The sequence below is a fragment of the Gadus macrocephalus genome, chromosome 10 (assembly GCF_031168955.1).
Source record: "Gadus macrocephalus chromosome 10, ASM3116895v1".
Classification (NCBI taxonomy): Eukaryota; Metazoa; Chordata; class Actinopteri; order Gadiformes; family Gadidae; genus Gadus; species Gadus macrocephalus.
In genome coordinates this window covers 4,291,045-4,303,465 of record NC_082391.1, presented here as the reverse complement: position 1 = coordinate 4,303,465, position 12,421 = coordinate 4,291,045, and the positions used below count along the sequence as shown (strand labels likewise).

General features: G+C 42.7%; 2 protein-coding genes across 6 annotated transcripts in view; both read right to left on the bottom strand.

The window, feature by feature from the left end:
- The window catches only part of LOC132465474 (caspase-3-like), a 35,486-nt gene that overhangs the window by 4,305 nt on the left and 18,760 nt on the right, over window positions 1-12,421 (bottom strand). For 3 of the 5 annotated variants that reach the window (XM_060062120.1, XM_060062125.1, XM_060062124.1), the window contains exon 3: window positions 733-887. In XM_060062120.1, coding sequence (XP_059918103.1) covers window positions 733-887 — 155 coding nt within the window. Of the gene's footprint in view, window positions 1-732; window positions 888-1,330; window positions 1,406-1,956; window positions 2,146-12,421 lie in introns of those variants that run through there. The other 2 variants (XM_060062122.1, XM_060062123.1) reach the window with 2 other exon arrangements.
- Window positions 3,551-8,569, bottom strand: LOC132465478 (caspase-3-like). The gene is made up of 7 exons (XM_060062129.1): window positions 8,448-8,569; window positions 8,060-8,137; window positions 7,545-7,693; window positions 6,745-6,873; window positions 6,377-6,552; window positions 5,723-5,837; window positions 3,551-4,687 (listed from the first exon to the last, which is right to left on the bottom strand). Exons 2-7 carry the CDS (start codon window positions 8,125-8,127, stop codon window positions 4,464-4,466), a joined length of 861 nt encoding a protein of 286 aa, XP_059918112.1. The 5' UTR covers window positions 8,128-8,137; window positions 8,448-8,569; the 3' UTR covers window positions 3,551-4,463.

Genomic DNA, 12,421 nt, shown 5'->3' with positions numbered 1-12,421 from the left:
TGTTGAGGAGGTCCCTGATTATGCGGCATCCTCCTGATGAGAATGAGCCAGTGCGATTGGACATTCTGACCCTCCTGTGGTTTCTCAAACACAATTACACCCCCATGTCATATCTCAACCACCAAGAACTGACCAAGAACATCCATAAATGGAAAGCTGCTGTTCCCCAGTTACAAGACAGGGTAGACTGACTGCAGCCAATGTCAACAAAATGTTTCCAGGCCTATGCTTGCAGTCATAAACAAGACAATCTGCATTTGAACTATATTATATTTTACTATGTAAAATACATTACAATAGTTGAATATCAACATAAAGCCCTGCAAACACCAAAACATAATTGGTTTTTCATTTTAGGTCAATGAATGAGATCGTACAGTGATTTGGATATTTCGCAATAGCCCTATACAATCAATACTTGATGTATAGGGGAGGTTGGGGGCAGTCATGTATTATTTACTGGGCTATAAATATGGTCAGTAGAATGGCCTAAAGTAGCTGTTAAGACTTTCAGTTTTCAATCTTTTTCTGCATGTTAACATTGCTCGGGTCAAATTGACCCCAAACATCAAAGTTGGACGCTTATTTGAACATAATAGGAGGGTTACCCGGGAAGCACCGGTTTGCAATATGCATAGCTGTGATCTGATCTCCCAAAACGTCGGGCAGAGGCCAGGTGTGGTCTAGCGTGTCTGTGTATGAGGAGTCATGATGTGTCATCGGGGGCTCTACCCGTGCTCTTATGGAAGTTCTTGTTGTTGATGATCACGCAGGTTCCTATGCTGGGGTAGTCCATTCTGTAGCGGTAGGGGTCCGCCGACGCGGCTCCAGCTTTTCCCCCTCGCCCCGCCTTCTCAGTCCCATCAGGAACCTCGGAGCCACCTCGCCTTAACACAGAGTTAACGTTGGGTTAAACACATACCTATAGAGTGTCTGATGTGGTTTCACCTATTTTATCGTCTCTGTCTTCTTACTCTGATTAAACGTTCGCCCCAATGTTGTGCAAAGGAATATTCTCTCTGATGAGGTTAAAATACTTTATTCTACTTCATTTAAGAATGCTTGATTCTGATTGGCTGGGAGGAGGGCATTAACCCGGCAGGTTGCCCGCTGACTTGTCAGTTCTACTTGCTGCTGACATATAAAACTATTTATTGCCCTGCCTCTCGTGATTAGCCCTTACATATATCTATCGTCAGTAGGGTCCAGTAGTTAGTTGCCTGTGAGGATATAGGATTATCTATCTATCGTCAGTAGGGTCCAGTAGTTAGTTGCCTGTGAGGATATAGGACTATCTATCTATCCTCAGTAGGGTCCAGTAGTTAGTTACCTGTGAGACCAGATGTTGGCGTCCACACTGTCTCCTTGCTCCTCTGCATCGCCACGGTTCTCTGACATGGTTATTCTATACATGACCAAAAACAATCAAGAGATTATAAATGGGCTATTGCCTTGCAAACACCACTGCCTACTGTACCTAGTACCAGGTGCATAGTAAGCCATCATAAGGTATCAGCTAACGTGTGATCTGGTGTGTTGGTAGACTGAAGGGCTCTTTCTGAAGTGTACTGGCCCCATATAGTGAAACGCCAATGAACAATAAGAGGGGCTTCACGTTACAGGAACTCATGAAAAGTGATTTGTTCCCGTCTCAATTGACATTAAAGCCAGTGAATAATGCGAGAGGAAGCTGGCTTTGTACGATTCTTAAGTAGTGATGCGTTAAGGTGAAACCAAAAGTACTGTCCTCTCCAATGAAGACGTGTACAGTTATTTCAGTACGAGGTGTTTGAGGTTTACACGCTGATGCTTTTATTGTCACAAAGTTATCGTCATCAGGAAAGCAGAGACCAATCAAGATCACTTTTAGGGAACAACTTGGCGCTTAAACAAACTAATAAAGAAACTAAGGTGGGTGGGGTGTTGACTGTTATCGATTATCATTGATACACATACCTATATGCTACGACATAAAGACAATATACAATATAGAAACAATTATCCGCAAATGATTAATATACCAGGTACTAAATGTACACTACTTCGTTTAACTTACCGTTCAGACACGACCGAAGGTGAGTGGTGAAATGTAAAGACCGAGACGAGGAAGCGCTCCCTGTCAGCGGCCAGCCAATCACTGAGCAGTGACGGAAAAGGGGCGGAGCTATGAAGAAACAGATGGTTATGAATCCTGTATTGCAGACTGCAGAGGTATTTAGAAAGAAACAAATACATCTCTAAATAGCTCTGCTGTGTTGAAAGTGATTTAAATTGATTTATTCGATGCTTTAGTAAGACCACATGATATTCAAGCTAACACCAGTCCCCAATAGCTTCTTCTTCTACACAGAGTGGTCATTACATCAGCACATAACATTGAACGTGTTTGAGATAAGTCGGGCCCTACAAGCCTGGCTTCTGGCCATTCTGCCCAGACCAAGAAAGACCGAAGGTGTACCTAGGTAAATTAGAACCTGTAGGCATGGCTTATTTAACATTCTGCCCATTTCCGATATAAACAGAATTCTTACTTGTGTTCCAGAGATGCTTCATTAACCCCTTCCAGAGTGCCCGCTCGTTTACCTTGTGTCTCTGAATAAACCACCTGTTGAACATTTACCACTCTCTGAGTCATACAAAGCCCGAAATAACAATACCACAGAAGATTAAACTTTCGAAGAATCTACAAATGCTAACTTTTTGAAAACCCTGTTGAATTTCTCAATTATAACCAAACACGGCAGAAAACGGTGAAATGTCAAGAGTCATGGCCTATTCTGGCCTCTATGTTTTTTTTACGCAGATCATAATATGGGTGGATTTCAAATCAAGTAAGCTTGGAAAAAACTTACCTCATGTGTAATTAATTTTATTTCGTAAGGGAAATTATAATTGTATTATGTTTTGATTGACAATGGTGACGGAGCCACCAATATCAATCAACTGTAATATATAAATGGATAAACTGCTGCAACTTCACGCTAAACACAAGCAAACAAAGAAGGGTGGTCCACATTTTGATTGAATGGAATGAACCAACCTGTTAAGGATCCACAGACCACTGTCCAGAAAAGGAGGCTGTGGTGATAGGTCATGCTTTCCACGGTTTCAGGGGTGTTGAGTGACAGCTCAGAGTCCTGCAGTGCTGAACTCAGAGGGCTTTAAACCCTCTCAGAAACCAAGTTTCAGCTGAGCATGCAAAGCTCCCTCTACATGGAAAAGAGTGACCTGTTTCCACTCAGACTGGGGCTGAGAGTGACTGCGGACATTCTGGGAGGACCGCTGTATCTCTTCTACGTTCACACTTTTGGAATACAAATATTGTTTCACTGGATACTATCTGAATTTATAATCTATTACATTTTCCTTTGTTAATCTGTGTTTGTCTGAAATCCTTTCACTTTTATATTTGGTTAAAATAATTCTGTTGGCATTGTGACCTCAATCAACATGAAGACACCAAAATATTCTAGTAGTCTTGAAGGTTTTAAGGCAATTGTGTTCAAAGTGACAACTGTTTGCAAGTGTGCCTTCAAAGATTTTAGGAAAGAAATCTATTTTTGGTTTATTAAATCCATATGCATTCAAATAATAGGTAATAGGTAGTCCATCGGTCTCTTTCCAGAGATGACGAAGGCTTCCCCAATTCATCCTGCAACAGATCCTACGTTCAGGAGTCCTCCATAATGGAGGCCAAAGCAGTTCATTTCTAGGACAATCAGACGCACCAACACCAGTGTTCTGGAGGACGCCCACATCAGCTGGAGGGATCGGGCATTTCATCTCCCTGCCTGAAAAGCAAGTCCTCTAGGCTCAGCTCCAGACTGGACTACAGGCCCCGGGCTGCAAGATTCAAGCTGGTTTGCGAACGTGTATGTGGACTGGCGTCAAACTGGACTTTAGTTGAAAATCCTAAAAGGTTAGGGGTCTCGTTATTTGAGAAATGACTGATGAGTCCTGCATCATTCTGGTTTACTTCTTATTTAGTATTCTCATAAACAAATTGACATGTACATTTTGCTTGAAAGTGCAATTAAAAAATATCGCCTAATACAGCAACAACAAACCGATATTACTCAAGCATAATCATGTTTAATATTTAAAAGACTTGCATTCACTGTGGAGTGAAAGTAATATACACATTTTCCTGTAGAAGAATTCAATAAATTCTGAAATAATGTAGGAATTCTATGTAAAATAAGTGATTAAAATGTGGCTACAGCTGTTCATCTCCAGAGCACCTTGTGGCATAGACGAAAAGTATATCAAAGCATGCACAGGATCCCCAGTTCCAATCAAATATATTGCAAAGACAGCAACAAATGCTTCTCCCATCCACCACAAGCACAGACAGGACAGACCCGAAGAAACAAAAAAACAGCCAATAATTTCCTCAGCACCAGTAGTTGAATCCATACGATCACTTTAACGGTTCCAAAACGGACTCCATCAGTTGGCAACTATCAATGGAAATAGAACTCCTTGGTCAACATGGTGGTGATGGATGGCATCTGATCCTTCTCATTGGTCTCATGATCGTGGGGGGACGACGCCAAATCCAGCGCCACCTTGTGGTTGACCCGCGTCATGATCTTCATCAGCTCCAGCTGATAGCTGTGTTCCTTCAGCATCTCGCACAGCGCCCGTATGAACCAGGAGCCTTTGCCCTCGTTCCAAGATAAGTTGCCTGGTGGGAGATTAATACACTGACACTAACTACACTTCAGCCAAAGGCAGACGCATATGCTATAGCAAATAAAAATGAACTCGCAGATGTATTGTTCCCAGGCTAGATCATTATAATAATCATAATAATAATAATCAGATACAGACACAATTATGTTGCTACTCGATAAAGGTAGATTAAATTAGATCTGCAGAGAACAATGAGGCAAGCTTCGACCTAGAAGGCACAGAACCAGACGCGTTGCTAGACCTGGGCCTTCGTGGCTATAGCCCCGGATCTTTTGGAAATAGCCCTACACAGCCCCTAAACATAATTATGATGAAAATACTCTTGCTCAGCAAAGATGGGAAATACTATCAAATGTATTATTTAAACCAGTATGAATATTACCGTAAATGTATAACCATTACCAGGCTATCAAATAACGCATGCACACACGCACACACACACACACACACACACACACACACACACACACACACACACACACACACACACACACACACACACACACACACACACACACACACACACACACACACACACAAACTTATCACTGCAGGATAACAATATTGTGTTTAGAAAAAGTTCCTTGCAGCGCCGTCCGGAGAGACGTCACGATGGGTCATCCCTTTACCTCTCAAACTACGTTACAATTTAATGTTCATCAGCCCGATTTTCCAATTTTCTCGGGGGACAAAGCCCCGAACAACCCTCTTAAAAGGACTTCTGGGCTACAGACCCGAATATTTTCAATTGCTAGCGACGCCTCTGAACTGAACTATAATAGTTATAGATTTCATTTAATTGTCTGATGCAAAGGTATTTGTTTGAACACACGTATATCAGAGCTAACAACTATTTGGTATGGAAAAGTCTTTACACAATAACTACAATTAAATGGGCAGTAATGATTAAATAATGAATAGATTGTTAGGATCATAATGTAGGACATACAGTATGTTATTTGTGACCAAAGGACCACGATTGGCATTTGATCGCCTCATGATTCAGACAGCAGAGATTACTGATTACCTGGAGCTGTAGAGTGGGCGTACAAGAAGTCCGCCTCCACGGGAATCCTATCCCATGATTCGTCGCAGGAGCTGTCCATCTGAATGCCATCGTCCAAACAGGTGACATGACATGCCTAGCAGAGTTTTGTATTCATTAATTTATTTTATTTAACCTTTATTTAACCAGGAAAAGTCCCACTGAGTTAAAGTTATTCTTCTCCAAGGGAGTCTTGGCAAAGACTCAAGGCAACAAGTTTAATAATACATAAATAACAGGACAAAGGTAACATACTACAACACAAATCGCATACTATACATACTAGAACACAAACAAGACATTACATTTAACATGACAAATAACAAGCTAATACAGACAAACCACTTAAAGGGCACCTAGTTATAATCTTCGGATAAGGTGTAGATAAGGCGGGACTAGTTTAGAGTCCCATAGCTTGGTCTTGGAACGGTACTGTTGAATGATCAATAGGATGCACTGTTTTAGCTTGCTGTTTAATATACTGTATAAATAGGGCTGGGACACGTATTCCCCCTCCACACTAGCTTTTCAGGCCGTTACCATACAAAGGAAAGAAAAACATGCCCCTCAGTGCGCTAAATAAACCCACTCATCAGCAGTAAGCCACACGTTATAATGCTGTCCTTCAAAGCCCACCTGTATGAAGAAGAGTTTGGGCTTGGCCACCAGAGTCTTGCAGCAGTCGCCGCGGAACATTCCGGTCAGCTTCTTGAGCTCGGTGAAGCCGTCCGTCCCGTAGAAGTTCCCTTCATCGCCGTGGCTCAGCAGCACGCACACGAAGGAGGCGGAGCCACTGTGGTCCTCCTTGGACACTAGGGGGGGGGGGGGGGGGGGAATAAACCAATTTTCTTCACGCTAACTTATGCTTGTTCTCCATCCGTGCAGGAGGGTCAGCACCTCAGGGATGTGCAGACCCGTTTAGCGACCTGGCTTTGAAAAGCGGCATTACTCTTACAACTCAGCGCTTTGGGTCAGTTTAAACGCTGCATAATGTCGTCCTGTACCAGTGTGGAGCAGCTCCTCCATCTCTCCCACGGTCCGGTCGTCTTCTCTTCTTATCTTGTATCCCAGACCGCGGAAGGTCCTCTCCACAGCCTCCGCATCCAAGTTGGTCCCCTCACGGGTTTCCTTGGCTGAATGGGCACACACACACACACACACACACACACACACACACACACACACACACACACACACACACACACACACACACACACACACACACACACACACACACACACACACACACACACACACACACACACACACACACAATCACACACACAATCACACACACACACAATCACACACAATCACACACACACACACACAATCACACGTTGTTGCAGGTAACACATTTCAAATGTGTGTTAATAACGCAAAGACAAACCCACCACAAAAAGACTAAATCAGTACAGATCTCTGCTTTAAATGACAGTTACTGTTGTTTCAGTAACCGATAATCTCTTACCCTATTCCACATGCGTCAATATTTCAGTTTTGCTGAGAAACATGTGCTTATTTGTTATACAAAACCATTGTTCAGCACTTAATAAATTCGGTTTTGCTTTATTATTCGTTTTTTCTGATAAGATTTAACAGCAAACCTGGAAAAAAACATAATATTTGAACTAAAATATACTATAATACTAGCCTATTAGGCTATATCTTCAATAGAGTAGGCCTAATATGAGTAAAGTAGAGTAATGTCCTTCAGAGGCCAGGTGTGAACGCTGGATCGCACCTGGTCTTGGAAGGACGCCTTGGGATGTCTGTGTATGAGGAGTCATAATGGGGGCTTTACCCGGGCTCGTATGGAAGTTCTTGTTGTTGATGATCACACAGGTTCCGATGCTTGGGTAGTCCATTCTGTAGCGGTCGGCGTCCGCGGAACCAGCTCCAGCTTTTCCCTCTCGCCCCGCCTTGTCAGGGGGGTTGGGAGCCTTGGATTGCCTCAACACACAGATGCCGTGTGGTTAAACACACAACTACAAACGAGGACGTGGTACAACAGAGATCAACACACCAAAATTCATTCTCTCCTCTACATTTTTTTTCTACTGGGAGTAGCAGAATATATTATTTGTCTGTAGTTTATTCTGTTGGGGTTACGTCCTGTGTGCTTGGGTACTTGTGTACTGTTTCTATCTTACGTTACTCACTGTGATAAACATGCACCATGACTTCGCAAAGGAATTTCCTCTGCAATGCCGATAACCGACTAGTGATAAATCGATCGTCATTAGGGTCCAGTTATTAGTTATCTGCGAGGATTAAGCACTATCTCTGTATCTTCAATAGGGTCCAATAGGGTATTACCTGTGAGACCAGAATTTGGCGTCCACGCTGTCTCCTCGCTCCTCTGCATCGCCACGGTTCTCTGACATGGTTATTATTCTATGTATGGAGTTAGTTACACTTAAACATTAATATACGGCCAGGTAGGCCTACATGACGGAGAAGGAACTCATCCATAGTTGATTTGTTACTAAAGGTGACAGTAGAGCTGAATAATGCGACCTGAAACCACAGGAGCGAGACTCCTGTTTAAGAAAAGCGGCGTCAAAGTGAAAGTGAAACGGCCAACTGATCGCCAAATAACTAGTTTACGCTCAAATCCGTTATTTTAAAAATAATCCTACGTAAGTGATTAACATGAGTTTACAATATGTCCCGAAATATTTTAAAAAAAAGTTCATTAACCTACCGTGCACGCGACCAAAGATGATGGAGATGTAAGGACGGTCACGGGACGAGACGCTCACTAGGCCGTTCCTTATAGGTCCATGGGGCCTACCGACTGACCAATCACAGGGCGGAGCTAGGAGGAACAAGATTGGTTGGAACAGAGCCATCACTATGTGCTCTTAGCCAACATCCCTGTCTACACGTGTATTGGCAGACATTTGTTAAAAATTAAAATAAATGTAGAGAGAATAAATGTTGGTGTGTCGATCTCTGTTGCATCACGTCTCTGTTTGTAGTTGTGTGTTTAACCACACAGCATCTGTTGAGGCAATCCAAGGCTCCCCGAACATCATCACCAATGATCTTTCTTCAACTCGCCCTGCTTTAAAATCAATTTTTTAAACAAGGTTCAATCCTGTTTGCAAACATGTACATGGCTTGGTGTCAAACGGTGTCTGAGAGGAATTGCAGCCTGAGGCTCTGAGATGAGCCTGGGCTGTCAACCACTACTCCACGTCTGGACTGCAGCAGATCGTTTGTCAGTCAGTGTGACAGACCTGTGAATAATTAATAAATAGTGTTGTTAATGACATCTTGTAGATCAGGGGTCTCAATCTCGCGGCCCGGGGGCCAATTGAGGCCCGCGGGATGATATTTAGTTGCCCTCGCGAGTAGTCTGAATCATTCTGAAACACGCACACAGGTATTTCACGAAATACATTTTCTTTAATTCGTCAACATAAATGGTATGATTAATTGCTTTCCTGCTCATGAGTAGGATCAAGACATGTGTAGCAGGCTAGAAACCCTAGTCAAGCGTAGTGCTCTTGAATGCAGCCCCAGATTGGTCCAGTCCCCTAATTAAGGCCTTATTTAAGGCAGGTGTGGCCATTGTACCTTAGTATGGCTCGTGTCCCTGCTGTGGCTGGTTTAGCGTCAACCATGTGAGTAGCATTTTGATGGATGGATGGATGGACGGAGTGAACTTTTGTACAGGCTTCCAATTAATTTGATTTGTTATATGATTTGTTATATTTAGGTTCAATGCGCGTTCACATAAAAGGGGCGTTTATCGCGTCATTTGTCTCACCCTTATGCAAAATGAATCAAGCGAGAGCGGTGTATTTCACTCAAGACGAGCAGTGTATCATTATGAATTCATACGAGAAATTCAAAATACAAATTACAGCCAAGGGGAACAGGGTTGCCCATAATAAGGCTAGGGTTGCGTGCTGGCAAAAAATAGTCGACCGTGTTAATTCATACGTGAAAAGATTCTGCATATTGCCTAAAAAAAATCATGTAGGCCTATCATCATGCCTTTTACCCCCATAGATGTGGTGCCAACACGCACCTAGGAACATGGGGCCAAGTCAAAAATAAATCTAAACATTATTCAATGTGGTAAATTGTGAGCATCCATTTTAATAATTTCAGGTGAATCTAGCCTATGATTTGCAATGGCCTAGGCTCCAACCTAGGCTTTAATCTCATGTTGATTGCCTGTAGCAAATAAAAATAAAACACAAATGAATACGACTGGGAGGGAGACCACTCCACCGCCCTTCACCACCTCGGAGGAGCTGGCTCTCGTCCACAACAAAGGTCGGCCGATGATGGTATATGGGGGGATGTCCTCTGACCCCACTGCCTCGACATCCAAGGCGTTTGTGAGGAGTATGTATTCATGTATTGGCAATGGACATAAATAATTGTCTTGCTAATCAAATGTGAAATGATTGAGTGTAAATTAATCGTGTCAGTTTTAGTTGAAGGTACAAACATTATTTTGGAGGAGCCGCCGACAATCAAGCTCCAATCAGAGGTATATAACTATCAAAGGAAAGTGTCAGGTATTCTTCTAAATGTTAAATTTTTTTGGAAAGAATGTCCTATGGTTTCCCTGATTCTTGCAGGAGACTCTGTCGGCCTGTGACTCCAGGGCGACTATGGAGGTGATTTTTCTTAACAATTCTCACAGCTATAATATGAATTTGTAGATTAAAAAATGCCTAGGCCTAATTGAGTCACTGACATAGCGGTTATGGGATAATGGACAACACGGCACTTGACTAACCAAGGTTAATGTACGTTGAACGTGGGGCCACCTTTGAACTTTCTAAAGAGCCATCAGAATGGGGAAACTCAACCGAGCAGTGCTGTAACTGTTTCACATGACTCTTCCTTTTGATCATTTATTCTATAGAGGGAAATGGCATTCGATGGGCCATCCACCTCCACCTCCACCTCCTCAAGGCCATCTCGAGGGACAGACAAGGTTTTTATTTAGGTTATTCCTTTTGTAAGGTGCGCCACAAGGCTTTGACCATGGTAACTGAATTACGATTTTAACCCATCATTTCTTTAGATTGGAACAGACGCTATAAGGGCGCTGTACAAGCGCAACTTGGAGCTGGACAACGATATTAAAGTCTTGGTGAAAAAGAAATTGAAGATCGAGATCCAGCTCCTCGAGAGGGTAGGCTATTTTTTAGATTTTCTTTGGTTAAGCTCGACTGACTACTGAAATAATGTTTTTTTTTCTACTTTAACAGCAACTGCATGGCGATGCGACGGCTAATAAATAAAATAATTGAACACGAGCAAATGTTTTTCCGTCCATTGTATTTATTGAACAAAAGTCACAATGAAGTTATGAGATTACCAAATGGAATGACGCATTAACATTCACACCAATGTAGCCTACTTAATAAGAACAAAAACTAGACCAAGTGATCTAAAGAGTTTTATTGACTCACCCAGTGTGTGGGTTGAATATGAAATTTACGGAACACCACCGATTAGGGAATTGTAAACAGGCACTTAAGACCCTGCAAATGTAATTTAATGTATAGTAAGTGGAACTAAAATCATTTCTGATATGTTGACATTCTGTGGGCAAGACCTTGGAAAATCTAAATGAAATGAAAAAAATATAGGCTACAAAAGAGACCGTGCGTCAATTTGGAATAATCCCGTTGACTAAATCGCGTAATTAACGCGTTGACTTGCCCAGCCCTAAAAAAACAACGAAACAAACGCATCCTTCCAAGAGAAAAACTAAACTAACCAAAAAACTAACCAAAAAACTGGTTAGTGTTGGGAAAAACGGTCTGTCTAGTTACTGGACCAGATGAAATGAGACGGAGAGGTAATAAAGTCTATCGGCACGAGGACCTTGGATTTATTAAGTAAAGTGGCAACGGTTATACAGAGTCATAAAGCGTGAGAAATCGAATATGTCTAAGTCCCTAATCAGCGCTGATGGTTCGTCCAGAGCTTCGCCTCCGTGGAAGGTCTGCTGCAGAAGAAGGTGAAGAGTCCCTGTGTGATGCAGTCTTATGCTGTATCCTCCTCTCGATGAGGTGTGTGCTTTTGAGGTGTGTGCGGTTCTGTGTGTTTTGGCTCCCAGGCCCTGAGAGAGCTTCGTAACGGGGAGAGTTCCTAGTGTCTCCGGTGTGATACATTAAAACGGAGTGCCCCCCTGAAATGTCTCGTGTGTGATAATTTAATGTGGCTCTCAGGCCCCTGGTGTGGGCAGAGGTATCTCTTGGTTCCTCCTAACGGGGAAGAGCTCTCAAAATGTCTCCTGTGTGATAAATTAATGTGGCTCTCCCGTTCTGGAGATGATACTGGTGCATTGTCTGAGTGTCCACCATCTGCCTGCCTGGGAGATGGGGCCTTCAGCTCCGGCCTTGACCTGACTATATATTATCATGTTTGTGTTGTTGGGTTAGAGCAAGAGTTGACTATATTATAATGTGTCCATGTGATGTGCTCATCAGGCTAGGGTAGGAGTTAGCTATATTTATAATGTACATGTGATGTACTCGGCAGGTTATTTTTCCCAACATATCCCCCTCAAGTCGTCGCAAGACGACTTTTACTCATTAGGGGTACGAGGGATAGGACTCCAGCGCGGGACTACCATTATAACACCATTAGAAATAACAGAAAGAAGGCAAAATGATCATAAAAACAAACAACCATGAG

What these genes read in the sequence shown, in the direction of transcription:
- LOC132465478 (XM_060062129.1), bottom strand. Translation starts at nt 8,127, where the DNA reads ATGTCAGAGAACCGTGGCGATGCAGAGGAGCGAGGAGACAGCGTGGAC. An exon ending in GCCAAATTCTGGTCTCACAG is followed by an intron (nt 7,694 to 8,059) that starts GTAATACCCTAT and finishes CTGTGTGTTGAG; the next exon opens with GCAATCCAAGGCTCCCAACC. An exon ending in CCAAACTCTTCTTCATACAG is followed by an intron (nt 5,838 to 6,376) that starts GTGGGCTTTGAA and finishes AAACTCTGCTAG; the next exon opens with GCATGTCATGTCACCTGTTT.